Source organism: Sturnus vulgaris, chromosome 15, assembly GCF_052056855.1.
Source record: "Sturnus vulgaris isolate bStuVul1 chromosome 15, bStuVul1.hap1, whole genome shotgun sequence".
Lineage (NCBI taxonomy): Eukaryota > Metazoa > Chordata > Aves > Passeriformes > Sturnidae > Sturnus > Sturnus vulgaris.
This window is the reverse complement of record NC_142257.1, coordinates 18,921,899-18,949,410: the sequence shown is the minus strand read 5'-3', so window position 1 is coordinate 18,949,410 and position 27,512 is coordinate 18,921,899. Positions and strand designations below refer to the sequence as shown.

At 42.4% G+C, this 27,512-nt stretch overlaps 1 protein-coding gene across 4 annotated transcripts; it reads left to right on the top strand.

Annotated features, from left to right (window-relative positions):
• Positions 1-356: 356 nt before the first annotated feature.
• Positions 357-25,856, top strand: MATR3 (matrin 3). Of its 4 annotated transcripts, none has more exons than XM_014889607.2 (15): positions 357-444; positions 8,078-9,177; positions 13,426-13,487; positions 13,985-14,026; positions 14,277-14,380; positions 15,520-15,572; positions 16,040-16,165; positions 16,748-16,873; positions 17,077-17,247; positions 18,479-18,610; positions 19,781-19,824; positions 20,299-20,689; positions 22,215-22,608; positions 23,199-23,320; positions 24,785-25,856. In XM_014889607.2, the coding sequence occupies exons 2-15, from the start codon at positions 8,287-8,289 to the stop codon at positions 24,833-24,835; spliced, it is 2,709 nt and encodes a 902-aa protein (XP_014745093.2). In that variant the 5' UTR covers positions 357-444; positions 8,078-8,286; the 3' UTR covers positions 24,836-25,856. The 4 variants fall into 4 exon arrangements, with proteins under 4 accessions (XP_014745093.2, XP_088030040.1, XP_014745092.2 ...); XM_088173914.1 differs by lacking the exon at positions 357-444 and adding an exon at positions 522-612; XM_014889606.2 differs by lacking the exon at positions 357-444 and adding an exon at positions 659-809.
• The last annotated feature ends 1,656 nt before the right edge of the window (positions 25,857-27,512 follow it).

Below are 27,512 nucleotides of genomic sequence, written 5' to 3'. Positions count from 1 at the left end.
GGAACAGCACAGCCTCGCACATCGGCTGCAAGGCTTTTTTACCAGAATCTTCTACCGCGCCTCACAGCCAGCGAGAGCGCAATTTTGAATATTTTAGCGACGGTGACACTCGCGTTGTGCTGAGGAGAGCGGCCTTGGGCTGGGTGTCCCTTAGCGTGCTCTGGGACACAGAGAGCAGCGTGGGGACCAGAGGATACTCAGGATATCCAGGACACACCGGATACCCCGGTGCCGGCGCTGCCGCGGCCCAGAAGCGGCTGAGGGGAGCCGCGAACCCGCGACCCCGCGCTGCCGCCCCGCACTCCTCCCGCCCGGGGGGCGTGGCCCCCGCCTCGCTCCGCCCCCCGCGCCTTCCCATGCTGCCCCGCGGGAGCGCGGACAATGAGCGGGGCGCGGGCGGCGGGCTGGCGGCGCGCGGTGCAGCGGCGCTCTCGCGAGAGCAGGGTGAGCGGCCCCCACCTCTCGCGAGAGCCGTACCGGCGGCGCCTCCTCCCCGTCCCCATCCCACACCCCACATCCCTCACGGCGGGCGGGGCGGGCGGTCCCGGCCATTGGCGGGAGCGGCGCGGACTCACCGGCGATACCGGAGCCGAGCGGGGCGGCCGCCGCCGGGCACGTGAGCGGGCGGGCTAGCGGGCGGGCGTGCTCTCGCGAGCGCGGCGAGGCGCGCGCGGGGCTCGCGCAGCCGCCTCAGTCCCTCTCTCCCTCCCTCCTTCCCTCCCTCCCTCAGTCCCGCCGTCCGTCCGTTCCCATTCCCCCGTCGCACCGAGCGGGAGGCGCCGCCGCGCTCCGTCCCCGCCGGCCCGCAGGTAGGAGCGGCGCCGCGCCCCCTGCCCGCCGCCATCTCGGTGTCTCAGCGGCGGCCGCCCCGCCGTGAGGGGTGGGGGGCGCGGCGGGGATGGCGGGCGGGAGGGAGGGTGGGGGGAGCGCGCGCGGCGGTCACGCGCAGGCCCGGCCCGGCCGGTGCCGCGGCCCCCGGGGCGCCCCCGCCTGCCGCCAACCGGAACTGCGGCCGCGCCGGGCCCGAACAAAGCCCCGGACGCCCCCCGCCGCCGCTGCCCCCGAGCCCGGGGAGCGCGGCCGCCGCTCGGCCCCGCAGCCGTGACCCGGCTCCACCGCCGTGACCCGGCTCCACCGCGCTTCCCCGTGCCCGGAGCTCTGCCCTGCGCTCCGCCAGCGCTGCTGGCGCCAGCCGGGGCCTTGCAGGCGGCCTCGTTCCTCCCTCCTTCCTTAACTCTCTGAAGGCCGTTAGAGTCTAAAACCGCTGGTTTTGATGCCCATCTGGCTTTAAGAATTAATGAATTGAGCGACAAGAATCCTGCCAGTGCAGGCAGCCGTTTGACCCCTCTTTCTACTCAGTTTCACTTTCATATAATTCAGGCTGTGGTTACAAATCAAGCTGCAGGGATGTTTTTTTTCTTTTTTCCTGTGGTGGATTGATAACGTTCCGTTTCTTTAATGTACATACTCTGCTTCCAGAGCCTGAGGAAAGAGATAGAAAGTTCACCTATTCTGAAAACAAGCAGAAGTTGAAAAGAACTTTCTGGGAGCCTGAAAAACTGCCTTGTTAAATGATAAATGAGGCATTTATGCTGTTGAAGGAAAGCTGAACCATCCCTCAGATTCCAAATGTGTGGCTGTTTTTCTTTCCACGATGCAGACCTTTGGGGAAAAAGTATCTGATAGTGGTTCAAACTGCAGAACGATCTTAATTCTTTTTGCTCAGCCTTAAATTCTTCAGTTTTTTCGAACTGTAGGTGGTCCTGACTTCGTGGAGTCAGATAAGTAGGGAGCAGCTCTGGTCGAAAATGTAAGTTTCTTAAAGCAGTCTGTGTAGTTTTCATGGGGAGAAGAAAAGGGTGCGTTTTCAGAAGCTTCATTACAAAGAATCTGTTGATCAGTGGTTTAATCTTCTCACATTTTGAAACATGTTTTCAAGTGTGCCAAAATGGTAAATTGTTTTTATAACATGTAGTGGAACATACTAACACTTTTATTGTATCTCCAAGAAATTAGTGAACTTGTGTCTTGAATTTTATCAAAAGAACTTCCCAGAATGATTCATGACTGAATTCTGAGTGAGGATACTGGCTCTGAGGCCTTGGATGTGTTTGTGAAGTGATAAGCCAGTGTTTGTACTTCTGCATTGTGCTCTTGGTGTTACATCCTGGAACTAAATGATGTGAAAAGAACCCCAGAGAAATTCCTAAATGGGCCCTTGAAATGTGGATATCCGTGTTTGTAAAGATAAAAACCGAAAATCCATTAAGGAGGGGAAAGAAGAGTCAGAGTTTGGGACTCCAGGCTGAAATTCCATTCAGCTGTTATATTTTAGCCACTTGGTTTACTCAGGACTGCACTTAAATAAAAACACTCATTAATTTGGTGAGGAATTAGGAAAAGCTGTGTGCTGCCCTTTGCTGTGACTTGCACGTGTCTCTGCTGAGAGATTTGGTGAATACAAAGGTATTTTTTAATGTGGTGCTCGACAGGCTTCCGTGTGGCTCAGCAATCTAGGAGAGAAGCTGTTGCAAGCAGAGCTGCAATGAAATTATTTCCATTCAGTTTGGTAATTTATGAGTGGTTTTTTTTGTAGCCTCAATGCTGCTTCCTTTCTTCATCAGCTCTCTGAGTCAACAAGTCTTGAAAACAAAAGCAAATACTTCATGATATTTCTGAACTAATTTAGTTTGTGAGTGTTTAAGTACCATATTGTGCAGTCATAATTTCAACAAAAGGGTTTTTATTTTGAGCACCGAACCAGTGAAATAGTTCCTTGATTTTTCTCTGCAGCTAGAATATTACTTGCAACCTCAAGCAGGATTTCAGCTGGGAAAGAACAGGATTTTATCCCAGCCCTGGAAATGCCTGGAGGCAGAAATTCAGTTTACCAGATCAGAACACAGAACTCGTGTGGGTTTTGGTTTTTTAATGGTAAAGTTTGATGTGCATTTGAATCGCTTTCTGTATGACCTGTTTATCAAATTGGTGTGATTTGTTCAGGGGTTGATGTCACAGTTTTGGTGTCTGAGGGGGCTGTTGGTCCCCACAGCAGCTGGGGATGAAGGGGATTGTGTCCTTGTTGTGTTAGCAGAGTTCCCCAGTGAAATCCCACAGCATTCCACACACACTCTGCCTTTGGCAGAGCCTCTCTGCTGTTGGCTCCATGGAGCTTTTGGGAGCTGCAGGAACCTGAGTGCCTCTGTTTTACTGCAGAGTGGGGGCTCTGAAGGTGCCAGGGATTGAAAGCAATAGAAAGGAATGGCTGGAAGCCATGTAGGTGTTTGTGGTGTGGTCACCACAGTGCCAGCAGTTACCTGTTGTTTCTGGGTGTGGCTTCTTTCCCTTCCCAAAAATACATGGGTTTTGCCTTCTTTCTCTACTGTTCCTGGAATCTTTTTTTTTTCCACTTCTGTTTCTGCAAAGGAATAAATGCACTTTTTAAATGCACCTCTTAGAAAAGAGGGCTGGCTGAATATATTAAATTATATAATAAGCAGAAATAGGAAACCAACTTCTTTTCTGTTCCTTTTGCATTCAGATGTTGAAAACTGGAAGTCTTTTTAAGATTCTTGATTGCTAAACCAGTCATTTTAATTCCCATTTGTAAATATGCCTGTTCAGATGTCACACTTCCCTGTTCTGAAGAAATCCTCTGTTCCAGTCACTTCAACTCTCGGATTATTTTGTGTTCCTCTGATCAAAGAAGTCCCTGGGATGAAGCTAAACATAATCCTGAGAACAGAAACTCCTCCAGTTGTTGTGCCTGAAACAGACTGGTTAATCTGTGCCCAGAAAAAGTGTGAGTCCTGTGTGCCAGGTGCTCCTGAAGTTTCTGAGGGCTTGACCTTTGGGGTGGCTTGAACAAGATGAGTGCTTTTCTCAAGGGCAATATGAAATAACCACTCTGAACACTGGGAGCTGAAATGAGCCAAAATCTGCATTTCTCTAAAGCTGCTGGGCAATTCCTCCTTTGCTTTGCAAAGACAGTGGCCTTTTCTGTATTGTCCAAAAGTTAATCCCTTGGATTTGAAATCCATTGTACTTGGTCATTCAGCAACTAGATAACATCTGCTTCTAATTTCCTTACAAGTTCTTGTTTTTGCTACCATTAGTCTCAGAGCAGCATGGGGGGCTGCCTGTCCAAATTCCACATCTCTTCCCTCAATAACCCTTTTTGCCATGATGTGCTGCAGCTAGATTCCAGAAGAAGCAGAAGAATTCTCCAGTGGCAGAAAGAATTGCCACGCTGATTAAGATGTGTAAGAGAGGAGGAGGAAGACCTAGAGATGTTTATGCAAAAAGCAGACTTCCAAAAATTTCTCTGATACTTTTTTCCCAAGGGTGCATGGTCTGCAAAAGCATTGCATTCTTACAAAAATGAGGGTGTGCTTTTCAGCTTGTAGATAAATTCATGTTTTTACCGTAATTGAATTTATTTGTTCTAATTCAATGTGTTTTGAAGTGAAACTGACTAGAAAGTGAAAAGTTATTTTTCGTTTTTAACACTTTTTTTCTGTAAATAGTGGAAGAGGAATGGGTAAAAGATGAGTTGTTCAAAGAACAAGATTAACATTCAAATGACAGTAACTATGAATAGGTTAAAACCCCCTGAAGGTGGCAAAAGGAATAGGGAGCTGGGGACTTATTTTCAGCCTATTTGTGTTCCATAAAAGGTGACAAGCTGAGGTTATTGTGTTCAACATAATCAATATATTGCAAGAATTCACTGAATTAAACTGTTCTCAGGTCAAACTTAATATTGGAGCAAGAGTTCTGTAAGCTTTACTGAAAAGATTTGTTCAGTTTTACACTAAGAGAAAAACCTTCTATAGTGTTTGAAAATCAGCCTCATTTTGGGCTTTGTAGGATTCAAATTCCTTATTTTTGTTGTCTGCCTTTATAGAAAGAAAACTCTTTTGCAACTTGTAGATACAAATTGTTTTCATTGTCTGCATTTGTCTGGAAATCTAATAACATTTTGACTTTCAACTTATTTCGAGATTGCTTGATATTATATATTTTCAAATCTTAATACGGCCAAATTTCTGTCCACAGATCTTAAAGGTGTATTTGAAAGCCTATCAGTTCCCAGTGTAAATCCTTAATTTCAGAATTAAGTGGAGAACAATTAGCTAACACTTTCAGCTGACTCGTGTCTGGCTCTCAGGCAGCTCTGTTCAGTCCTACCCATCTTGTTGCTGTGACTCAGTTGATGGCACCTCTCTCCAAAGCTGGCCCTGCTCCATGGCACCGTGTCCCTGGCAGATCCTGCCATGGAATCACAGGCACTGCTGCTTTAGCATCACCTTCAACCTGACCCTGTGGAAGTTAAACATCCTTTGGGTGTGAGGGTAGAGCTCTTCCCCCACTTCTTGGATGGGCTTGGTTAGGAGCGAGTGGTGTGATAATTAGTGACTTTATGAGGATATTCAAACTTGTTAATTAAAGTACTCAGTACCTAATTGAGTGTAGGGCATTTCCTGACTAGCACCGTGTGCTGTGTCTTCATCATACACTTGTCTTCCTGTCCCACTTCATGCTTTTCCATAAGATTGTCCCTGTCTGTGTCTTTGTCTTGGTTTTTCTCCCATCTTTCCTATTTTTATTTTTCCCTTTGCCCTTCCCTGGGTGTGGTTGTGCTGTGGGGTCTCAGCACGGCTGCCATGGCGTTTGTTCCCTGTTAATCTCTGCAGCAGCACACAATGAACTGCCAGCTGACAGCTGTGACCAGAGGATTAGGGAGCATTTGTTCAAATAAAGGGTGTTTTTGAAAAGTGGAGAACTTTCCTGATTTAGTGGAAACTTGAATAGTGTGAGTCCTTGCACTACCAGCAGGACACAGTGAGCCTGTCCTGACCACAAGGCTGTCTGTGGAATTGCTGCAGGGTCAGGCTCAGAAAGCTCTCTGGAATACTTCATTTTATGAAGAACCCAGTAAGTTCAGCTTCAAATCCTTCTGAAAGTGTGTGAATGAACTAGGAGGAAATTGAGGTATAAAAATGGAGTGAGTAAGGATTAACTTGTAAAATTGTCATAAAAGTGCTTTGAAGAACACTGCATGAATGTAAGATAAAAGCATAGTACCCATGTGAATATTAGAGTTCCTCTCTGTTTAAACTCAAAAGTGTCTTGATTTTTACAACAGACTTCTTCAATGCTTTCTGTTCAGGTGCCCTCCAGTGTGGCCCCTTCTCTGGGACATCTCCCTTAGAATTCACCTGGTATGCTCTCCCTGTGTTCCTGTTTTCCTCTGAAGCTTTCTGCAGTGTTTTTTCTGTCTTCTGCCTCAGAACTCTCAAACTTTTCATCCCCATGTTTCTCAGTCTCTTATTAACAAATGTCACACAGTTAAGCTTCCTTTTAAGTGACTCCAGTGTTTGTGAATTTTAAAAACGTAGCTGAAATGAGTTTAGATGCATTGATGACAGAGTATGTAGCAAATTTTATAAAGGAGTTACTTTGCAAAGGTGGAGTTGTGTGAGTTACGTGTTTTGTGTATTTTTTAGGGAATCCATTGGTTTTTTTTCCATAAATGCATAATTTTGTAACATGCTGCTACTGAGAAAGAAAACCCAAGTGCTTTTCAGCTTTGTGCACTGTTGGAACAGGCTGTGGATTGAGCAGGCAGTGGGGATAAACCTCTAACCTTGACTTTTTTCCTTCTGTTTCCAGTACAAGAGCCATTGCCTTCTGCAGAACTGGTCTCTTCAAGGAGAAGTCCTTGCTTTCATTTTGTCCTTTCCATTCCTCCCCAAACTACCTGTTCTCTTGGGAGCTGACTTCATTTGCAGCTGTGCAGTCTGTGCCTGGTTCTTTTCCAAGTGATTCTGTGTTTGATGTGCTCCTCAGTGGCAGTGCTGGAGCAGCAGAACTGCTCTGCCCACACTGGGAATCAGGGACCCGAGAACAGATTATTCCTGCTGGGATATTTTCACACGTGTGGAATTGCTTTGAGCTTTGTGTGTGTGTCCCAAGGCTGGAGAAGGATGGGGTGAAGTATTGCAGTTATTTCTGCTCTGCCCTAAAAGAACATTTTATGAAATATATTCGTTGCAGTGTGCTGTGGAGATTGATAGACTGCTTAGTTTAAACTTCATGGAAGTGCAGTGGAACCAAATATTGGAGTGCTAGGTTGATGTTCTAGTGGGACACTGAAGAGTCACCTCTCTCTTGTGAGCAGTTTAGGAGCTTTAGGAGCTTTAACTCCCACAGGTGGTCACGGTGTCAGTGCCAGCCCCAGGCAGGCAGTGCCATGGGATGTGGTGCCATCTCCTGACTCACTGGGGTCTCTTCCTGCACGAGCAGGGTTTTCCTTGGCTCTCCCATCCCAGCACTAAGCCTGACCTTGTTTAGTTTGAGGTCTGAGAGTGCAGGCTGATGTCACAGCTGCCATGTAACAGAGTAAAGATTCCCTTCAGAAATGCTGTTAGCAGCGTAACTGCAATTGGAACAAGAGGTCTTGTTTACTTCCTGCCAAATGTAAAACTTGTTTTTCTTGTTCACATCTGTCTTCACATCAGTAATTGGAATTTGACTGCATAAAGATTGAATATTATGTTTGGTCTTATTTACAGATCTTATAGCAGAAACTTTTTGCCCAGCCTTCAGTTACTTTTAACTTCCTTTCGTCCTGTTCTGTGGTGGTACAGGTTTCATTTTCAAATATGTGTTATATGCCAAAGTCATCTTGGATTCTATGGGCCTGAGTTTTTTATGTTCTTCTCACAGACAGAGTACAGTAATGTAGGGTATGAACAAAGCCATTAACCAGAGATCAAGGCTTACATGTCAGTAAACTTTATAGATGCTTTCAGACATCGCAAACTTCTGAAATTCACTTTTCTTCAGTGTGAAAGTAGCTTTTTGTGGAAGAAGAGTAGCATGTATAGGAAACACTGCTGTATTTTTATCTGCAATAATATATGTAGGCTCTGGGTACCTCTTGAATCTGTTATGTGATAAAAGCCTTGTAAGATTGAGATCTTTAATGTTTTTTTAGATCAACATGATGCATAAGTTTAAAACTGCATCTGTTTAAAGGGATTTATGACTAAAACTGCTTGTTTTTCTACAGAATTGTCTGGTGTTTCTCAGCTTGAAGAAGATCTGCAGTCATTATTGATCCTCTTTCTTGGCGTTACCGTTTTTGAAGTGAAGTTTGCCTAGCTTTCTAGTGTGAGCTCTCTTTGCAGCCATCTTAAAAAAAAAAAAAAAAACCAAAAAACACTAAGCCAAAAGAAATTTTTTTTTTGATCCATAAAGTAGACAAGCTCTAGTTCTACAATGTCCAAGTCATTCCAGCAGTCATCTCTGAGTAGGGATTCCCAAGGTCATGGGCGTGACCTCTCTGCAGGAATAGGCCTTCTTGCTGCTGCTACCCAGTCTTTAAATATGCCAGCATCTCTTGGAAGGATGAACCAGGGTACTGCACGCCTTGCTAGCTTAATGAATCTTGGAATGAGTTCTTCATTGAACCAACAAGGATCTCATAGTGCACTGTCTTCTGGTAGTACCTCTTCCCATAATTTGCAGTCTATATTTAACCTTGGAAGTAGAGGTCCGCTCCCTTTGTCTTCTCAGCACCGTGGAGATGCAGACCAGGCCACAAACATTTTGGCCAGCTTTGGTCTGTCTTCTAGAGACTTAGATGAACTGAGTCGCTATCCCGAGGACAAGATCACTCCTGAAAACTTGCCTCAGATCCTTCTACAACTTAAAAGGAGGAGAGCTGAAGAAGGTTATGGTAGAGATGGCAGATCATCCACACGGGAACCACCATACAGAGTACCTAGGGATGATTGGGAAGAAAAAAGGCATTTTAGAAGAGATAGCTTTGATGATCGTGGTCCTAGTCTCAACCCAGTGGTTGACTATGACCATGGAAGTCGTTCTCAAGAATCTGGTTATTATGACAGAATGGATTATGAAGATGACAGATTGAGAGATGGAGAAAGGTGTAGGGATGAATCTTTTTATGGTGAGACTTCGCATAACTATCATAAATTTGACAGTGAGTATGACAGAATGGGTCGTGGTCCTGGTCCCGAGAGATCTCTCTTTGAGAAAAAGAGAGGTGCTCCTCCAAATAGCAATATTGAAGACTTCCATGGATTCTTACCGAAGGGTTATCCCCATCTGTGCTCTATATGTGATATGCCAGTTCATTCTAATAAGGTGAGTTATGCACCAGATGCTTCTATTTTCCTTTACGTTGTAGTATCTGTTCTGTTTTTACCTATTTCTTTAATTATTTCTATGGCCTGGTTGCTTTTGAAATGATCTGAAAGTTGGTTTGAGAGTGAAAAAGGCACTTGGTTTATTTGCAAGGTTAATTGTTGACAAACATTGTAAACCAGGGCTTTACATTAATGTATTTTATTTGCCCAGATTGCTTAACTTCAAGTCAAACAGCTATCATCTACTGGGATATCTTGTTTATATTTTACATCTACATGTTCTCTTAACCACAAACATCTGGCATTCAAGCAGTTTTGGGGTGGGTTTTGGTATTTTTTTTTGTTGGTTTGGGGTTTTTTTGCAGTGTATCTGCTGTGCCATTCCGGAAGCTAGTTTCAGCTCTCCTCCACATCTGTCTTGATTGCTGATTTATATGTAGTTAAGATGCATTCTTGCACAGTTCTGCTTTTTCCCTGTCCAGAGGGAAAGAGTTAATGTAGAGCCCTGGAACTTATTTGCAAAAGTAAAAAACCACGTTTTAGATTAGCTCATTCTTGCCTTTTTAATTTCACTTTAACACTCTATCTCATACTATGGCTGAAATTTGTCGTCATTTTTCTCCTTTTTTCACAACTTTCTTAGAACACTTCAGACTCACTTTTTATTGTCACATGTTGCATCTATCCCTGTAGACTCTCCCAGCAATCAGTCTGCTGTTGCAGTATCCTGCTCTGTGTTCCTAGTAGTGTTCTTTACTTGGCTCACAGTAGAGTGGATCTTGGGGTGTGTTCGGTGATGCTGAGACTTCCCTCTTAGTTTATCCAGTGCAGCTCTGCCAAGGGAGCAGCTTACCCAGCGTGATTCAGATGGTGTTTCCAGAGCCTTCTCACTTGCACCTTTTCCAATGTACTCATCTTGCTGATTTCCAGGATACTAGGCAATTTAATTGGCTAATTGGCTAATACGGTGCCCCTCTTGTCACAATTAGTGGCTAATTAGCTCGAAGGCCTTCAATTGAAAACGTAATACCTGCTATTACTGTAAAATTGATACGATGTGCAATTGCTGTTACTAACCATTTCTTTACAGTTACCTCTCAAAAAGTGCTGTTCTGTACATCTGATCTTTTTTGAAACACAAGAATTATTCTGTCCCTGCAAGGAAAGGATCAAACCACTTCTAGAGCACACGCTGTATGGCTCCACCTGATCTGACAGTTTATGAACTTGTGTTGCTTTAATTACTTTTGATATAAAATACAGTAATCCAGGTTTCTTGTCTCCTGTGTTTGACGTGTATTTTCACTGAAGTTTTGAGTGTTAACAGTTTAGCTGCCATGCTCAGGTCTGTAAAAGGACTTCATTTGGTTAGATTGAAAACATTAACTTCTGAGGCCCTTGAAGATGGCAACCAGTGATCCTGTAAGTAGGGGTCTTTTTAGCTCTTTATTTTAAAGACTCGTGGCTCTTAGTGTGCTTTGGAGTGCAGATCTAATGAAAGGATATCCACATGGAAATGCCTTTCCAGGTATGAGAAATACCAAATTCTTTTTAACAGCATAACCTAAGTGGCTGACCTCTTCTGTAACATGTACAACTTTTTTTTTTTTTTTTTAGGAATATACTTTGACTTAAAAACTGCTAGTACACAATAAAATATTTGTGATTGGATCATCTGGTTCTTATGACCCAAGTTGGGGCTTTATTTCTGATTTCAGAAATCATGTCACCACAAGAATTTTTCTCTTTCTCTCCTTCTTTCCTCTGCTTTGCATACCCAACCATTACAGAGCTCCTTATTTTATGTCTCCCACAAAATCCAATCAAACTTTTAAAGTAACCTGATTTGAACCGAAATTTATGGAAAGCAGAAAGGGAATGCTTTTCATAGCTGGGACTATGTAAATACATTACTGTAGTAACAGAACTTCATCTTCCCCACCTCCAAAAAAAAATATCAGAGATTTTTACAAGTGTTTGATCAAGCCATGTGTATTTTAAGTGCAAGCAAGGTGTTAAACATCCTTAGTGTAACTTAAATTAGCAGATTAGTCTTCTGGTGGTTTTTTTTTTTTATTTTAGTGATGTTCTTAATTGCTTCTTTAATTTGATGTGCGAATATTTTAAGGCCGAGCTTATTTCCTATCTGAGAAGTAAATTGTGCCCCAGTTACTTCAGGCATTTTGTCAATGCTGATCCCTTTATCAGGAAATGAGGTGTTAAACTTGGAGGGATTTGTTTTCCTGCCAGAGATAAAAGCTGAGGCAACCCGAGCAGATGAATTTGGAGGTGAAACACTTGAACCTGGTTCATCTCAGAGGGAGAACCTGGCTGTGGCCCTGGGGGAGGGCTGCCTAAAATTAGGTGCTCGAGTGTGGCCTCATTTTTCTGAGGAACAGTTTGTCCTCTGGCTTGCATCAACTGAGCCAAAGGGGAAGCTGGGTTTGCAGAAATTCAGCTTTTTCTCTCTTAGCTTTTTAATGAGTTCCTGTAAATACAAATAACCTGGTGCCCCAAAAACCCTGGGGAAGGGACACTTCCAAAATGGGTGCAGGCAGCAAAGGGAATCCAGATTAGGAATTGTGTCATGAAAAGTTCATGCAGATGAGCTGACATTGTTTGCTGGGGACAAGAAAAATCTGGAGTTATAATCACATCCCCATTTTTTTGCTAATTTAAAAGCATTTGAATGAGAATTAAATCTCCCAAACTTGGCCTGTAGTTTGCAGATAACTTGTACATGAGTTTTGTGTTGAGACAGATTTCAAAGCATACTATGTCTGGCAGAACCAGCCACTGAGGCTTTACTGACCGTGCCCCCAAATTCAGAGGGGTTTGGGGTTTAAAGGACTCTCCTAGAGTGTAATGCTAACACTTGCTAGCAAGTGTTGAACTGAAGAAACTTCATATTGAATGGTTCATAGATTTTTTATTTTTTTTTTGGTGGGTATTTTTCATCCTAATTGCCAGCCTATTTATAGTTGCAGAGCCTACATCTTGTGCAGTTGACAAGAAAAAGTGGTGCTCTCATTTTACATCTTGATAAAAGGGATGACTTCATCTTGCTCTGTGTCAGGAGCATCATGGAGTAATATTGTAGTACTTTATGAGAGACTTTAAATCCAGATTTTTCTCCTTTATAGGAAGTGAAGGGTAGGCATTTAACATATGGAAACACTACAGTGAGCTTTGGGAATGTCTTATTGTAGCCAGGATGGCTGTAGCGTGGCAGGGACCAAAAACCTGGAATGATGGATTAGGCAGAAATCCTTTGTGGGTGCTGAGCAGGAACAGACATGTAAGAAGAGCCACATAAAGCAGTTATCAGTTCACTTTGTGTTCATAGCTGAAATCGTGGCTGATAAGAAAAACCTTCATTTAGAGAAAACCTTGAGCTCCAAGGTTTTTGAATGGTTCTCCCCCGTTTATCTCTGCTGGTCCCTTTGCTCCCTGAGGAGCAGCAGAGTGAAGGTCAGGCTGTGCCTCCCAGATGGGCAGCAGGGAAACTCCAGAGCTTCTGTCACTTCACAGACCTCAATAAAGCACTGACTTGTGCTCTCACTTGTAAGAGTATAAAGGTACAGAGATCAGGCACTAACATAAGTAACTGCAGAAAAAAAGTAGAAATCCCTCATTTCTTTCTAGTGCTAAAACCAGAGCTGGGAGGAGTTTTACCTAGATAATTTGCTTTAAATTCATTATTTCTCCTTTATACCATCTTGATTTAGATCTGCTTTTTTTCCTTTATTATTCCCCTCTAGTGGTTATATATTTTATATTTCACCTGTATACTTCTAGTTTGTCCTAGCTATGCACTTAGATTTCTTTTAGTCTTTCCTTTCTGAATTCCGTGCAATTTCTTGGCCTCTTTACGGTTCTAAAAATTGGAGTGTTTATTTCATATTAATCTATAGAAGTCTGAGGAATGAAGCAGAGTAGAGGAAATTCTGAAATGCCTGAAGACAAACAAAAAAGCCTTCAGTTGCAAAGGCTGCCATGGCCCTGTGTGCCTGGAGTTTTGCAGGGAGTTTTGCACTCTTGAGGCAGGAGCAGCCCAACACCTTTTGAGCCAGGTTAGCAGGGAAGAGGCAGGTCCAGTGTCAGCGTCCAAGCACCACAAACAGATTCAATTCTCTCTGGATCTGCCAAACTCCAGCTTAGCAAAGACACTGTGCTGTAGGCCAGGCCTTTGTGGGAAAGGTTCCCGTGTTTGGCTGCTAATTGTGCCTTGTTTACTTTGCTGCAGGAGTGGAACCATCACATCAATGGAGCGACTCACAGCCGCCGCTGCCAGCTGCTGCTCGAAATGTATGAACTGGAAATACAGTAACTGGGGAGGAGGGCACAGCCTGCCACTCTGGGGTGTCCTGTGCAGGGCCACCACTTGGACTGCATGATCCTTGGGGGTCATTTCCAGCTCACCATGTTCCCTCGTTCTAAACGAGTGATGCACAAAGGTTTAGAAAACATACTGTGCCTGTGGAGGGAATAAAACCAGCTTGGAGCATCTTCAGGACAAAAAGGGTTCATAGCTGTGGAATCCTGATGTGTATATATAACTTAAAATTACAATGGATTTTTAACTGCTAATTATTGATACCAACTTGAGCATTTTTTGAGCAGTTCTGCAGACAGTAGAGAGTTTGTCCTGAAGAGCAGCATTTCTGTCAGTGCTGCTCACGGCTCTGGCACTGGGGCTGCAGTGCTGCAGCTGTGTTACACCTCCAGGTACTGCTGCTTGTGTTACACAGCTACAGGAGATTGCACCCTTCTTATATTTTCTTTTTAATTTTGTTTCTTTTAAGATACCCAGAATGGAATCCTGACAGTGATTCAGGACATGGAATGTAAGTAGGAATTAATTTTGATATATTTATAATTGTTCATTTGAAGCTGAGGATGTTCCTAACATTTTATATGAAACAAACACTTCCTTTGGTTCACATGGATTCCTCCCTTTGTTTTCCAGCTGAAGGGCAGCAGTAAAAGTAGCCTGAGTTGTCTGAATAGAAACTCTGCAGAAATTCAGGTGTTTGGTGAATGAAAGTTTCACATTTTGTTGATTTAAAATGACACTGTGTTTTCTCCTCTTTCTAGGGGTGATCCCTTTATGTTGCAGCAATCTACAAATCCTGCACCAGGAATTTTGGGACCACCACCACCTCCATTCCACCTTGGGGGACCTCCTGTTGGGCCCAGAGGTAACCTCAGCAGGCACCTAACTTCACCAGCCTTCATTTCTTCCTAGGTTTTTTCCATATTTTTTAAATCCTTGTTTTAATTTGCTACCAGTGTTTTAAAACAACGAAACAAAATATTTTTCTCAGCATTAGAACTGAAATATTTTGGCCAGGGGACTAAAGACTGATTCTGAGTTGCCACACTTCACCTTTGTGCCAGCTTTCCACTCCCTCTGGCTGGTGATTTTTAACTGAGATCAATCTACTCGTGTTGAGTACTTGGATTTTTTTTTTCCCCTATGTAGGAAGTTTTTGTCTTCTGAGTAGCTACATGTTGGTGGAGTTTTCTGGTAAGAAATCAGTGTCCTAAGTGTTTTTTCCCCCCTATTTTCAAGTGAATTTGAGAAATAAATTGGAATAGCAAGTGAGAAGTGGGAAGATGGATGATGCAAGCCTCTTAGGCTGAGAATCAGATTCTTGCCTGCTGCTCATTTCCTACCTTTTAGACAGTTCAAATGACTAAAAGAGCAAAACCAATTCATTTACCTGGATATCCTGACAGAGTACAAGTGTTCTAGACACTTTTTAGGTGATAGATGCATTCATACCTAGTAACATTAAAATAACACCTAATTTTTCAAAATAATATTGAAATTAATTTTTTCAAAATATCTCAGATTTAACTGTAGGCCAAATTACTTGAAAGGGGGTTTTACTTACATGTCTGTTGCTTTTTAAATGGATATTGTGATTGAATTGGTGATGTTTTAGAACCTAAACTCTCAGTTGTAAAAAGAGAATCTTAAATAAAGAAATCTCACATCCTTTGTGTACAGAGAAGTTTTCCTCTGGCAAATCTTACTTAAAACACGATTTTTTTTTTCCAGTGGGCTTGCTCTCTGCTGTTCCTGAACAGCAATAAATGCAGCTCTTTTTTCTAATCTTAGAGTGAAGAGAAGGAGCAGGAATGAGGATCCCAAGTTTCAAGAGCTCTGAAATAAATAAAAAGCCTTTTTAGAATGCAATGAAATAATTAGTTTTTAGAAGTTGATCTCACTCTGGTTTTACAAGTGACATTTCTTTTAAGAACTTGTGATGAGACATGTTAATCCCAGTCTTACAGGTTGAACTAAGCTTGTTCATTTTTTAATTTCTTAAAGGAGCTGGAAATGGGAATATGCAAGGACCCAGGCACATGCAGAAGGGCAGAGTGGTTAGTATTGAAATTCTTCTTCTAACTCACATTTTTGTTGTATAATTTTTCTATTTTTCTCTGCTTTCTTAAGGTGTTGGTTTTGTTTGGGTTGTTGTTTTTTAATCAATTGTCTTTGTGATATTTTAGAATTTGTGTGGAAGTACTGAAGCTTTGGCATGAGACTGGGGGTTTATTTTGTTGACTACTCTACAAAATATTTACTCCAATACTGCACAGAACTTCTTTAGACATTCCTTTCATGATGAAGCTGTGAAAAATGAACTTAAGGAAAGGCAGCTTTGGCATGGCAGGCATCTTGCTCTGGAAATCCTTAGAAATTCTGTGCCTTTTCTGGATGATCTTGTTTTGGTCACTAGTGAAGATAGAAAAGAAAATTTTAAAAAATTTAAACAGAGTAATAGAGCAGAGTAAAGCAGACTTTAGGTTTGCTGGTACCCAGATTTTTCATGCATTGTTTTCAACAGGAAACAAGCAGAGTTGTGCACATCATGGATTTCCAGAGGGGAAAGAACCTGAGATATCAACTGCTTCAGCTCGTTGAACCCTTTGGGATAATCACAAATCATCTGATTCTAAACAAAATCAATGAGGTAAGCTTGGGTCCCAGGGCACTGCTGGTGTCTCTGCTGGGCTTTGTGTCAGTCTGAATTTTGTTTTTTTAACAGAACTTGCTCAGCCACCAGTGAGATAGCACATCTGTCATCAGGGGCATGTGGGGAAGGAGAAATGTGTTTCTAGAAATGCTGCACTACTGCATTTTCACTTGAAAAATCCTCCTGGTTGGTTCTTCATTACTTTCTCAACAGCACCACATTCTGCTCTTGTTTTAAAACTATCTGAAAACTTACTTGGTCTTACTTTGTGTTTATGAAGTGTCTTATTTTGAAGTGTGAAATAAAGCAATCCCAAAGAAGTGGGGAAAGCAGGAAGCAATTGAATGTTTTGAATCCTAATCTAGGTGGAATGTCAACAAACAAAATAGTTCTGTTTGTGCATCTAAGTAAAGTATCTGAAATTTGTGCCAAATTCTGCGGGTCAGAACTTGTAATCAAAAAGCAGTTTTCATTTCTGATGCAGTTATTTTTAAAAGGAAGCATGAAAGAGCTTGAAAATTTGAAACAAAATTAGATTGCTAAAAAAGCAGCACTTAATTTGATTCTGTATGATTTCAGGCATTTATTGAAATGTCAACCACTGAAGATGCCCAGGCTGCAGTGGAATATTATTCAACAACACCTGCCTTGGTGTTTGGTAAACCAGTCAGAGTCCACTTGTCACAGAAATACAAGAGAATAAAGGTAAAACACTTCTGCTTTTTTTAGCATTGCCTTTTTTTAATCTGGGGCACTCAGTGTTATGAGGCTGCTGCATTTAAGTTTAAGATTAATCAAGGGACAGTCACCCATGTATATTTTATATATAGGTCTTAAAAAATGGCTTTCCTTTTAATCTTAGCAACCTCACCAAAACCAGAAAAAATGTCTTTCCCTTTGAATTTTAGAAACCTGAGGGTAAACCTGACCAAAAAACTGAACCACCAAAGCCAGAACTTGGTCGTGTGATCCACCTGAGCAACTTGCCCCACTCTGGCTACTCTGACAACGCTGTGCTCAAACTGGCTGAGCCCTATGGCAAGATCAAGAATTACATCCTCATGAGAATGAAAAGCCAGGTGAGTGCAGGGAACCCCTGGGACAGGCTTTGAAGGGGTTTCATTGTGAAATGTCACCCCCCCCCCCCTTCAGCTGGGCCATGTGTGGACTTTGTGCTCTGACAAAGGTTTGGAAATAACCTGGGGTCTGTCTAGGTGGGGGTTTGCTTTGGGGGCTCCTGTGAAATGTCCATGGAAAAACAGAAAAAACCAGAAAACCAGAAAAAAAAAGGAATTTTAACATGGAAGCTTAATTATTTGATTATGCAGATTTTGTGGAGCCTTGGGATTGGTTTTTTAGGGCTGAAAAACCATTACCTGTGAAACATAAATATATTCCACTGTTACATGTTTCTTTTATTTGCCCTCTACTTTTCATTCTTTAAAACTAAACAAAAGCAGTCCTGCTGTGCTTTTCTAGCTTGGAAAAGAAAGGTTTGAAGTCAGACTATTGCATGTGTATAGTGAAATGCTTTGGATGTGTGTGGGCATGATTTCTATAAATACACAGGAGTTTAAACTATTCAGCTCTTCCTTTTTTTTTTTTTAAGCTTTGCTGTCCCAGTTCATTTCTCCCTTGAGTAAAATAGGAAGTTCCACTGCTTTTTCAAAGAGATGGGTGCCTGAATCCCCTAATGCCACACTTGAGAAGTGAAAAATTACTAGACTATTGTGTGACCCCTAGGAAGTCCTCCCCGACCTTATTTCACTGGAAAAACAAAATCACTTTACTGTTGAAGTTGGCTGCTGAAACAGCTTTCAGTTTTTTGGCAAGGATGCTCCAGCCCAGATGTGTTTGTTTAAAGCTCATTCAGCAACCTCAGCGTGCCACAGGCTCGTTCCCAAGAGCATCTCCTCACAAAGCTGGAGGAGCAGCAGTTGCTGCCTTTGTTTCAGACTTCTCTCAAAAAAAACAAAAATAAAAAATACAAGAGGTAGTCTCACAGCTCCCCTGAAATTCCCAGGTACATCAGCCCTAAATAAGTTTCATTGTGCTGATACTTTTTGATTTAAATCATATTTTACTTTATGGTGACTTTTTTTGGCAGATTATTTAAATGCCTGTTGAATTTCAGAACTGTCTCTGAGATGTTCTGAATTGAAGAGCTGGGGTTTGTAGAGCACTTGGGTAAATGTTCAAGTGTTTGAACCTCATAATTTTGTTTCAGTATTTGTGTTTTAAGTTAAATAACTTTGCCTGAAAAGTGTTGTGTGATTCTGAGTCCTTTTTAATATGTTTTAATCTTTTCAGGCCTTTATTGAGATGGAGACCAGAGAAGATGCTTTGGCCATGGTTGAGCACTGTGCCAACAAAGCCCTTTGGTTCCAAGGCAGATGTGTGAAAGTGGATTTATCTGAAAAGTACAAGAAGCTGGTGTTAAGGGTAAGGAGTGTTGGTATTTTTTTAATTGTAGTTGAAGATGTAAAGGGAGGTAGATGCCAGCCACTGCTTGTTGAAGACTCAAGAGTTGCATGTAAAATTGAACAGTTGGTTTTCATCTTTTCTGGCTCCTCAAGTGCAGTTTCTTGGCACGAGTGTGGTTATGAGGAAAAGTTAAAGGATATTCCTTTCAGATGAAACAAAACCCAAACAGTTACTGTAACTCAGATTTTGGAGTAAATCATGTAGATTTTAATGAAAATTACTCCATTTAGAACATTCTCTAATGTGGGATCCTTGGGTTTTTTCCCCCTCTTTGAAAATGAAGAAGGTTTATGAAAACTTAAAATATATCAGAACTGCACCTCTGCCTGTGCAGCTCATATATATAAAGGAGGGAAAGGTTGACTGAAGGGAGTTCTTTACATAACACCAGGATAATATTCCTGCAATTATAGGTGTTTATTCATCAGACTGGGACAGTTGGTAGAAAACTGATACGAGCTCAGCTGATAATGCCAAGGTTATGGGTTCAACCCTTTTGGGCCATTCACTGAAGAACTGGACTTGATGATCCTTATGGGTCCCTTCCAGCCCAGAATATTCTGTGATAATAATAAAGTTCTGGGATAATAAAAGCAGGAGAAATCTAAACTGTCAGGCTGTCTCCTAGAAACATCAGCTTTGTTGTGGAGCATGAAGAAATCTTACTGCTGCACTTGGTGGCAGTTGGAATATTTTTCCTTGTTAATGCCTACAGGTGACATTTCCTGGTCACTAATTCAGAAACAGGTGAAGTGGTGGCAGCCTGCTGAAGGTTTTCCACTAATGACAGGGAGGAAAGTACAGCTTAGGGCTGATGTGTGCCAGTACTACGAGCTTCTGGTTCATAAACATACCAGGAGTTGTATGTGAATTTTCTGGAGCAGGATATCCCGTTTGTTTTGTGTTGAATAATGACTGTGAATTATGGCAGGGGGATTTCTAGGTTGGTCAGGTCCTGTCTGAGATGAAATAAAAAGTTTACTGATCAGTTGGTGGGTGGCAGAGTTGTGGGGATTAATGTAGCTGGAAGCACTTGGCTGGATTGGATCCTGGTCTGAATTAATGCTGCAGCAGTTGTAGAAGTCATAATCTGCTGTGACTCACAGATTCTTTAAAATTTTATTTTAGATTCCAAACAAAGGAGTTGAGCTGCTGAAAAAAGATAAAACCAGGTAATTTCCTATTGTTAAAGCATTATGTTGTTGAAAAGAAATGTGAAAATACCTTATTCAGAGTATAGAAACAATACCAAAGAATCAGGCAAGCTTTGAGATCAAATGGCTGGTGGTTGTTCCCAGAGATGAAATGTTTCAAATATGCTACCCACCCTCTTCCTCTAGTGCTGGAGATTTCACAGCCTCTTCAGGCTCCTCAGGAAATCCTTTGCAGTCCCTAATTAGCTTTGCCTTCCTGCAATTTAAACCCACAAGCAGTTGTCCTGTCTTGTAAGGGTAATTTCTCCTTGGAGCAGCCTTTGGTGTGTTTGAAGAATGAATGGTGTCCTTCAGGGTTTCCCTCAGCCTTCCATTTTCTGAACTGAAGTTACCACAGTAGTTTCCAGGTTTGCCTAAAGAAATATGATCTTCTTTAGTCATTTCTGGGCTCTCTTCAGGTTTACAAGCAGCAATGTTCTTTGTTCTTCACAGAAAGAGAACCTATTCCCCAGACAGCAAAGATTCTCCCAGCGATAAGAAGTCCAAAACAGAACCTGCTCAGAAACCTGAAAGTGGCAATACAGAAGAAAAAGCAAAAGAGGAGAAGCAGGAGGATACTGCTGAACCTTCAGGTGCCAAAAGTGGGGAACAGGCAGAGCAAGATGAGCCCAGTTTACTGCTGGAGTCTGAAGATGAGCTGCTGGTGGATGAGGAGGAGGCAGCAGCACTGTTAGAAAGTGGCAGCTCAGCAGGAGAGGATGCAGATGTTGCCAATTTAACTGATGTGGCTACTGAGGAAAAAAAGGACACACCTGATGATGCAACTGTAAAAACTGAGGGGAATGTTGCAGCCACTCCAGCAGCCAAGAAAAAGCTTAAAAAGGTAACTCACACAGTGAGGTGCTGAGTGGGGGAAGCCCAGTGTAACTCAGGGAGCACACCATGTACATTGTGTTGCAGACCTTCCCCTGGGGGGGTCCTTAAAACACCTCTGTGGAGGAGTTAAAGCTCCTAAGAAGAAAATGGAAGATCTCACTGGATGTCATTTGCACATGGATTCACTTACAAGTCCCTGGTTGTGTTTTGACAGGAGCCTTTAACTTGTGGGCTTCTACCCTTGTTGCTTGCTGGGGATTTGCTTGCTTTTCTCCTCACCCTTTTTTTGGCTAATACTTAGCCAGAGACTCTCTTCTCCTGAGCAGTTTCTCAGAGAGCTGTCTGTAGTTACCCATGAACCCAGAAATGATGTTGAAAAAATAATGTACTGGGGGACTTGAGGCTAATCTGGGCTAGGGCAGAGCTGCATGTACAGCTACACCTTACACTGAGAGGCAGCTAGGGCCATGTGCAGTTAGCCACTGGAGAAAAAAAGAAATGGATTCAAGGTGTTTCCAGTTGCTTGCTGTGAATTCCCTTCCCATCATCCCACACTCTTGTGGGGTTTTTGTCCTACCTGCTTTGTTAATCAAACTCGGTTCTGTGGAGTAGTGTGCAAAGTTTTAGTAATTTGTTGGCTTGGAATGTTGTTTTGCAAGACACACATGTTCCTGATTAATGAATGAGATCTCAGTTCTGGGGGATCCTTGTCAGGAACGTGGTTAATGGTGCTGAGATGGGTACTGGCCATGCAAATGGCATTTCCCAGTTTTCTTTGTGTTCTTTATTAGTATGTGGGCTGTGATAAACTGCTTCAAACCCAAATTTCATTCCTTGAAGACCCACGTTCACAAAGCTAATGCTGCCTCAGTCCCACTCACAGTTGCTGTTAAGTATGTGGAGTAGTGATATCTCCATATCAGCAGGAGAATTTCCAAAAATTCAGAATTTCGACAGTCCCTCTTCTAATGAAACCCAGATTTTTTCAGAAGCTTTCACATTTTGGGTGGTTGGTGGGTTTGGGCTGGGTTTTGCTTGTGTTTTAGTGGTTTTAATATGGATGCTCTAAGCTTTCTACTGGTTGAAAAGAGCTTTTAATTCTTTTTAATGAACTTTGATACCATTAATGCTTTCATACTATTAGAAGGGACAGAATAGTTCTGGTAAGGTTTTACCTTTTATTCAGGCCGTGAATTCAAGGATTTTACAGTACTCAAATAGAAACAAAATTTGTGCACTCCAGAGCTACTTTCACTTAAGGAACTCATTTAAAAGAACTTTCAGCTTGAGAATTGAAGTGGTTTTGGCTCTGCTCTTAAGTTGCTGTAGTGAAACAGTGACCACTCCTGATGCAAAAAAAAAAAAAATTTATTGTGAAAGGAAATCTTTGATTGTGAGGTACAAAAAGAGCAGGTTAAACCTCGAGTGACAGCTTGAGTGAGCAAGGCAGCTGTAGCAGGAGCAGTTTGGAGCAGATGTTGGTGTTGGGGGAGCGGTGCAGGCTGAGCTGACCCAGCCCCTTGTCCCCGCAGCGCTACGTGGGCGGATTCCCCCGCAGCATGGAGGGATTTGTCACCCTGGACGAGGTGGGCGACGAGGAGGATTCGGACCACCAGAAACTGCGCAAATCGGGGCTGGCAGCCAAGGCTGCGGGCAAGAACGAGGACAGCCTGGCAGAGATCAAGGTGGACAAAATGGAGGAGGCAGAACAGGAGAGTGAAACGTTAGAAAACGGCACCAAAAGCGAAGAGAACGCCAAGGCTGAAAACGTGGAAGGTTCTGATGCTACCACAGCACAGGATAGTGAGAAAAACACCCAGGAAAACACAGAGCCCCAGGGTGAGCAGGAAACAAAGAGTGTCCTGGAGAAAGCTCTTGTCCCAGATGAGTTCAGGATTGGGCCATACCAGCCAAACATTCCTGTGGGTAAGGCTGTTTGCAGTTCTTCTCCAAAAATGTCTCTGTGCATCACAGTAGCATTTCTCATTTCATCTGACTTTTATTTTTGGCAATGCATTGCCCCATAGCCTTTCATTTTAGGGCTTCCCCCTCCTTCCCCTTCTTCTTCTTCACTCCTGCCCTAAACTGAGTATTTTCTTCCTTTTTTTCCTTATTTTCATAGCGTTTTTCATAACCCTTTCCTTAGGCAGAAATTGAAAGAGGTTTCTTTTAGCAACACAAATTCAATTGCTAGCACAAAGCACAACAGTGATAATAATAGTTCAGAGTCATATTAAATACTCCAAAACTGATGACAAAACGTTGTGAGTTCTTGAAAGAACCAATAAAATGGACCCTTAATCTGAAAGGTTGATTTTTAAATTAAAAAAAAAAAAGCCTGCACATATTTAGTTACTACTAGGCCCCTGCTTGACTAAACTAAAACAGATTTTTAAAGATAAAGCAGCTTTTAATGTGAATTATGGTTTTAAGATTTAGCTGAAATGACATATAACATTAAAAGAAATGATGTAGAGTAGATCTCTTAGTTTATTTTGTGGTGTTTACTCCTCTAGGTGTGAATTATGTGGTACCCAAAACAGGGTTTTATTGCAAATTGTGTTCCCTGTTCTACACAAATGAAGATGTTGCAAAAAAGACCCATTGCAGCAGCCTTCCTCATTATCAAAAGTTGAAGGTAAGGCAAAAACTTGTTCATTTTAAATGGCTTGATTCTTTCTGGGGAATAGAGCTCAACGAGACTGGACTGAGAATAAAAAATTCCTTTCAGGCAGTGGAAATTGGCTTCCTCTGTAACTTCTAACTCTAGATAGACCTCTCCAAAACTTCATCTTGTTAAAATAATATGCAGAATACACAGTTTAAAGAGGGGCTCCAGCATTTTTTTATCTTGTAAATTTGGATTCAAGAGGGAATTCCAATTGGAATAAGGCCAGGCTTAAAAGTAGCAATGCAGAGTAAATCCAGATGGCCCAGATCCCTTCCAGTTGTCCTTCTGAGAGTGTTTTTAACCAGTCAACAAAGCTTAAGATGAAGTTTTTATATGTTAAAAAAAACCCCCAAAACCTTTGCAACTTCTGATTTTGTGAGCACTTTTTCCATTCTCTAACTGGATGAGGTATCACATGATTGCATGAGTGACAATGCTGCTGCTGTAACCTCATACTGTGAGCTGCAAACATGACCTCCAGGAAAGAGCAATCCCAGAGGAATTCTGATAGTCCTGCAGTGTCACATTAATGCATTTCAGGGCAGCTGATCCCTGAGCTGAAAGCAAAACCCAGGAGCTCCACAGAGAAGGAGAATATGGCACCTCATAATTCAAATATTTGCCTTCTTGCAGTAGCAGGGAACCCCTGAATAAACAGAGAGCCCAGGAAGGCAGATGGCACAAAAATTGTCACCAAACAAACAACATGTGAAGGAATAGATCAGAAAATCAGTTCCCATGCAGGATCTTGTAGGAAGAAAATCCACCTCATCCATCACCATAGCATTGTTTTGGTTTTTGTTTTTTTTTTTTTCCATTAAATTACCTGCTTATGGGACATTAAATCTTTGATGTAAAAAGGGAAGGGGGGGAAATGATGCCAAGTTTTGAGCTTTATTATTTGAATGAAACATGATTTGCTTTGCTTTTTTCCATGGCAGAAATGCTCAGTGAGGTGCTTGTGAGTGATTGTGTGACAATGGTGGGGTTTGGAATTGGGGAGGGAAGGGGAAAATTCAGCTTCTGTTTCACAGTGGCCCTTGTGGAGCTGGGGAGTTTCCTTTGCTTGGAGAGCAGGAAAAATGAAATAAAGTGAATTGATGTGATACCAAATTGCTCAGACTTCCAAATTAACCCTTCTCCAGGGAGGGGGATGTTGTGTCCCTGCCTCTGTAGAGGGCACATTCCACCCAGGTAAGTGGCACAATCATGTCACAAGTCCATGACAAAAGGGGAAGGAATTCCCTTGGCTTGCCAAGCACAGCTCCAGTCCAGGGCAGGGACAAGTGCCAGCCTTGTTAGTTATGACCTTTGCAATTGCACTCAATGGTCACAGATTTTAAACTTGGAAATTGGATTTATCTTCTTTATGTTGTGCTTATGAGAAACTCTTTAAATATATCCCAAATATAACTTGCTTTCTTTCAACAGAAAATTCTGGATAAAATGGCAGAAGACTACAGGCAAAAAAAAGAAGCTTAAAGAAGAAGGAAGGATGTAAGGAAAACGTGGCTTTGTTTTTAATGTTAATCTTTTTTAAAAGCAGTACAAGTAGTAGATGGCAATACTGTATTCTTTTTTGTTTTAGTGAGATACAGTAGGCATTATAGGTCTGTTCATGTGTTAAATGTTGTAGCAAAAAGCATATGCAGTTAAGTTAATGACAACAATTTGTTCTTAATGTGAGAATGGCAACAACTTTTCGTTTTGACACTTCAAGCTATTACAGAAAAAAAAAAAATCCTGCACCCTTGTGGAAAGCTCATCTATGAGAAGAAAACTGCATTTAAATGAAACTTACTACTTTCAAGCTTCAGAAATTGTCTTTCAATTCCATTCTGAATAAAAAATGAAAAGTAATACTGTATTTTTATTTTATCTAGAACATTCCGTATTTTGGTCTGAGCCTAGCAGCTATTTAATTTTGAGTGTAAGGCTGTCATTGCATTTCACTTTGGAAAAGTCTTTCAATGTAAGTTGCATTTTTAAATGTTGAATTGCAGTTTCTTTTAATGTCACTGCTGTTATCTATAGCAAATAGGAAAATTAGTGATTAGTCAGCTTTACAACTTTGTGATTTTTTTTTTTTCCTAAGCTCTTGCTAGACTTTCCTATTCAGCTATTCTGTGTATTTTTAGTGAGAAGTAAATGCCCATTCTCTGACCAGTATTATTTCCTTGAGCTCTTCCTGCTTTTACTTGAATCTCGTTGCTGTTGTACATCTCTGGTATATCAAAGCAGCATTGGAGTCCTGAAAGGGACAAAGGTATCTTTATATTCTTCACATGGAAGTTTTCATACCTGCATTTTAACACCTTTTTTTTTTGTTAAAACCTGGTTTTGTCAAGACTCTTTAGAACTGTGCACTTAATGTACCTGCACATGTGAGATGTGAACAGGATTTGCATGTGTAACCTGTGTTTATCTGTAGTTTTTGTTATTTACTGCTTATTTGTGACTTCAGGTTACTAAAGTGATTCCCAATAAACAAAGCTAGACCACAGTGATTTGTTAGAGATGTTTGGCATGTTAACCAGTGTGTCTGCTGAACTTTTTATCCTGTGTCACACCACCACAGCAAAACTTTTACCTCTTTTTAAAATGTGCATGTTTTTAACACCTGTGCTTCAGCAGCTTCCTGCATAACTCTTCTTTCTCTTCCCTAAACCCCCTTGCATTTCCAAACAAATTAAAACATCACTTGTTACAACCTGGTAGGTATATTCTGCTGACACTTTTATTTCTGGAGTTTTGGGGTGTTCTCATCATGCAGGTAAAGCAAACTGGGGCCAGTTCTTCCAGCCTGAGCCTGGCTTTGGGATGCAGCAGGCTGAGTGTTGATGAAGTTTCAATGTTGTTCATTACAGACACACCCAGCAGGCACAGGACAGAGGCTTGTGTGCAAGTCAAGCCTCGAGAACTCGTTTTTCCAGCTGTGACTTTGTATTGCACCCTCACCCAAGGGGGTGCAGTCCTTTACAGAGCTTGAGCCACTTGTTCTTCACTTAAGTTCTGTGAGACCCTGGAGAGGGGAGAAGTGCTGAGGAGCAGCTCCAGTGCAGGGTTTGTTTAAACAAACATCCAAATTAAAGTCTCACCGTGCAGTGACTCATCCCTGTGCACAGAGCAGTTACTGCTCTGTACACCACGCTCGTTAGCATGTAAAGTGTGTTTGGGTTTGTAGGAAATGGATTAAATGTCAGGCACTGACAGAATCTTAAAGCTTTCTGAGGCCCCTAAAAGAAATCACAGGCACTTATTTCTGCTTTAAGCCATAAGGATGGGCTTGGAGCCCCGTTTAGAGTGGCATTTGTCACTCTGCTGTCACTGAGAAGCTGTCGAGTTCCTCTGCCTTGGCTGCAGACCAGGCACCCCTTCTCTCTGAGGGTGGCAGATAATTTATTTCAAAGGTCATTTAAGATTAACGTATTGAAATACTACGTTCAGTTTTTAAAGTAATAATGCTTGCTTTGGGGTATTTTGCAGTGTTTGAGGGACTGGGGCCCTGAAAACAAGTTGGTAATGGTGATTTATAAAATCAGTATGAACTAACACACACTTGGGCCTTTGCATTGCCAGCTGAAGGAGGGTTCCTGAGATGGATCAATGAGCTTTAACTCTGTCCATGTGTGATTTCTGTCTCTGAGGTTGGGAATGGACCTTCCCCTCAGGAAAAGGGAGAGAAGCAAAAGAGAATAAAAATGGCTTTTTGAACCCGTTTTGTAAATGCGGCTGGAGCTTCGGCACGTACTACAAAGGAATATTTATTATGTCCAATTTTCTGATAGCCATAAAACTGCATCACTTTGTGAACAGGAGTGGTGTTCCATTGTGCTCTCCCTCAGAGTGGCGAGGGATCTGCGCCTCCCGGGTCAGCCGCTGTCCCGAGGGACTCTGGGGGTGCCGGTACCGGGGAATGTTACAGCCCCCTCTGTGAGCACCGGGGGTGTCCGGTGATCTTTCTGTGAGCACCGGGGCTGTTCGGCCTCCGCCTCCTCCCCACCGGCGCCACAAGATGGCGGCCGCCCCGCCGGACTGCGCTTCCCGGCGTGCCCCGCGCCGCCGCGCGAAATGGCCGCCAGGCGCCGTGCGGGACTATAGCTCCCAGCATACCTCGCGCCGAGAGACGGGGAAAAAAACTACGCATCCCGGCGTGCAG

Bases quoted from the DNA above. Each gene is read 5' to 3' on its own strand.
- MATR3 (XM_014889607.2), top strand. From the start codon at position 8,287: ATGTCCAAGTCATTCCAGCAGTCATCTCTGAGTAGGGATTCCCAAGGT. The intron at 14,027-14,276 runs GTAAGTAGGAAT...TCCTCTTTCTAG, and splicing joins AGTGATTCAGGACATGGAAT to GGGTGATCCCTTTATGTTGC. The intron at 23,321-24,784 runs GTAAGGCAAAAA...TTCTTTCAACAG, and splicing joins CTCATTATCAAAAGTTGAAG to AAAATTCTGGATAAAATGGC.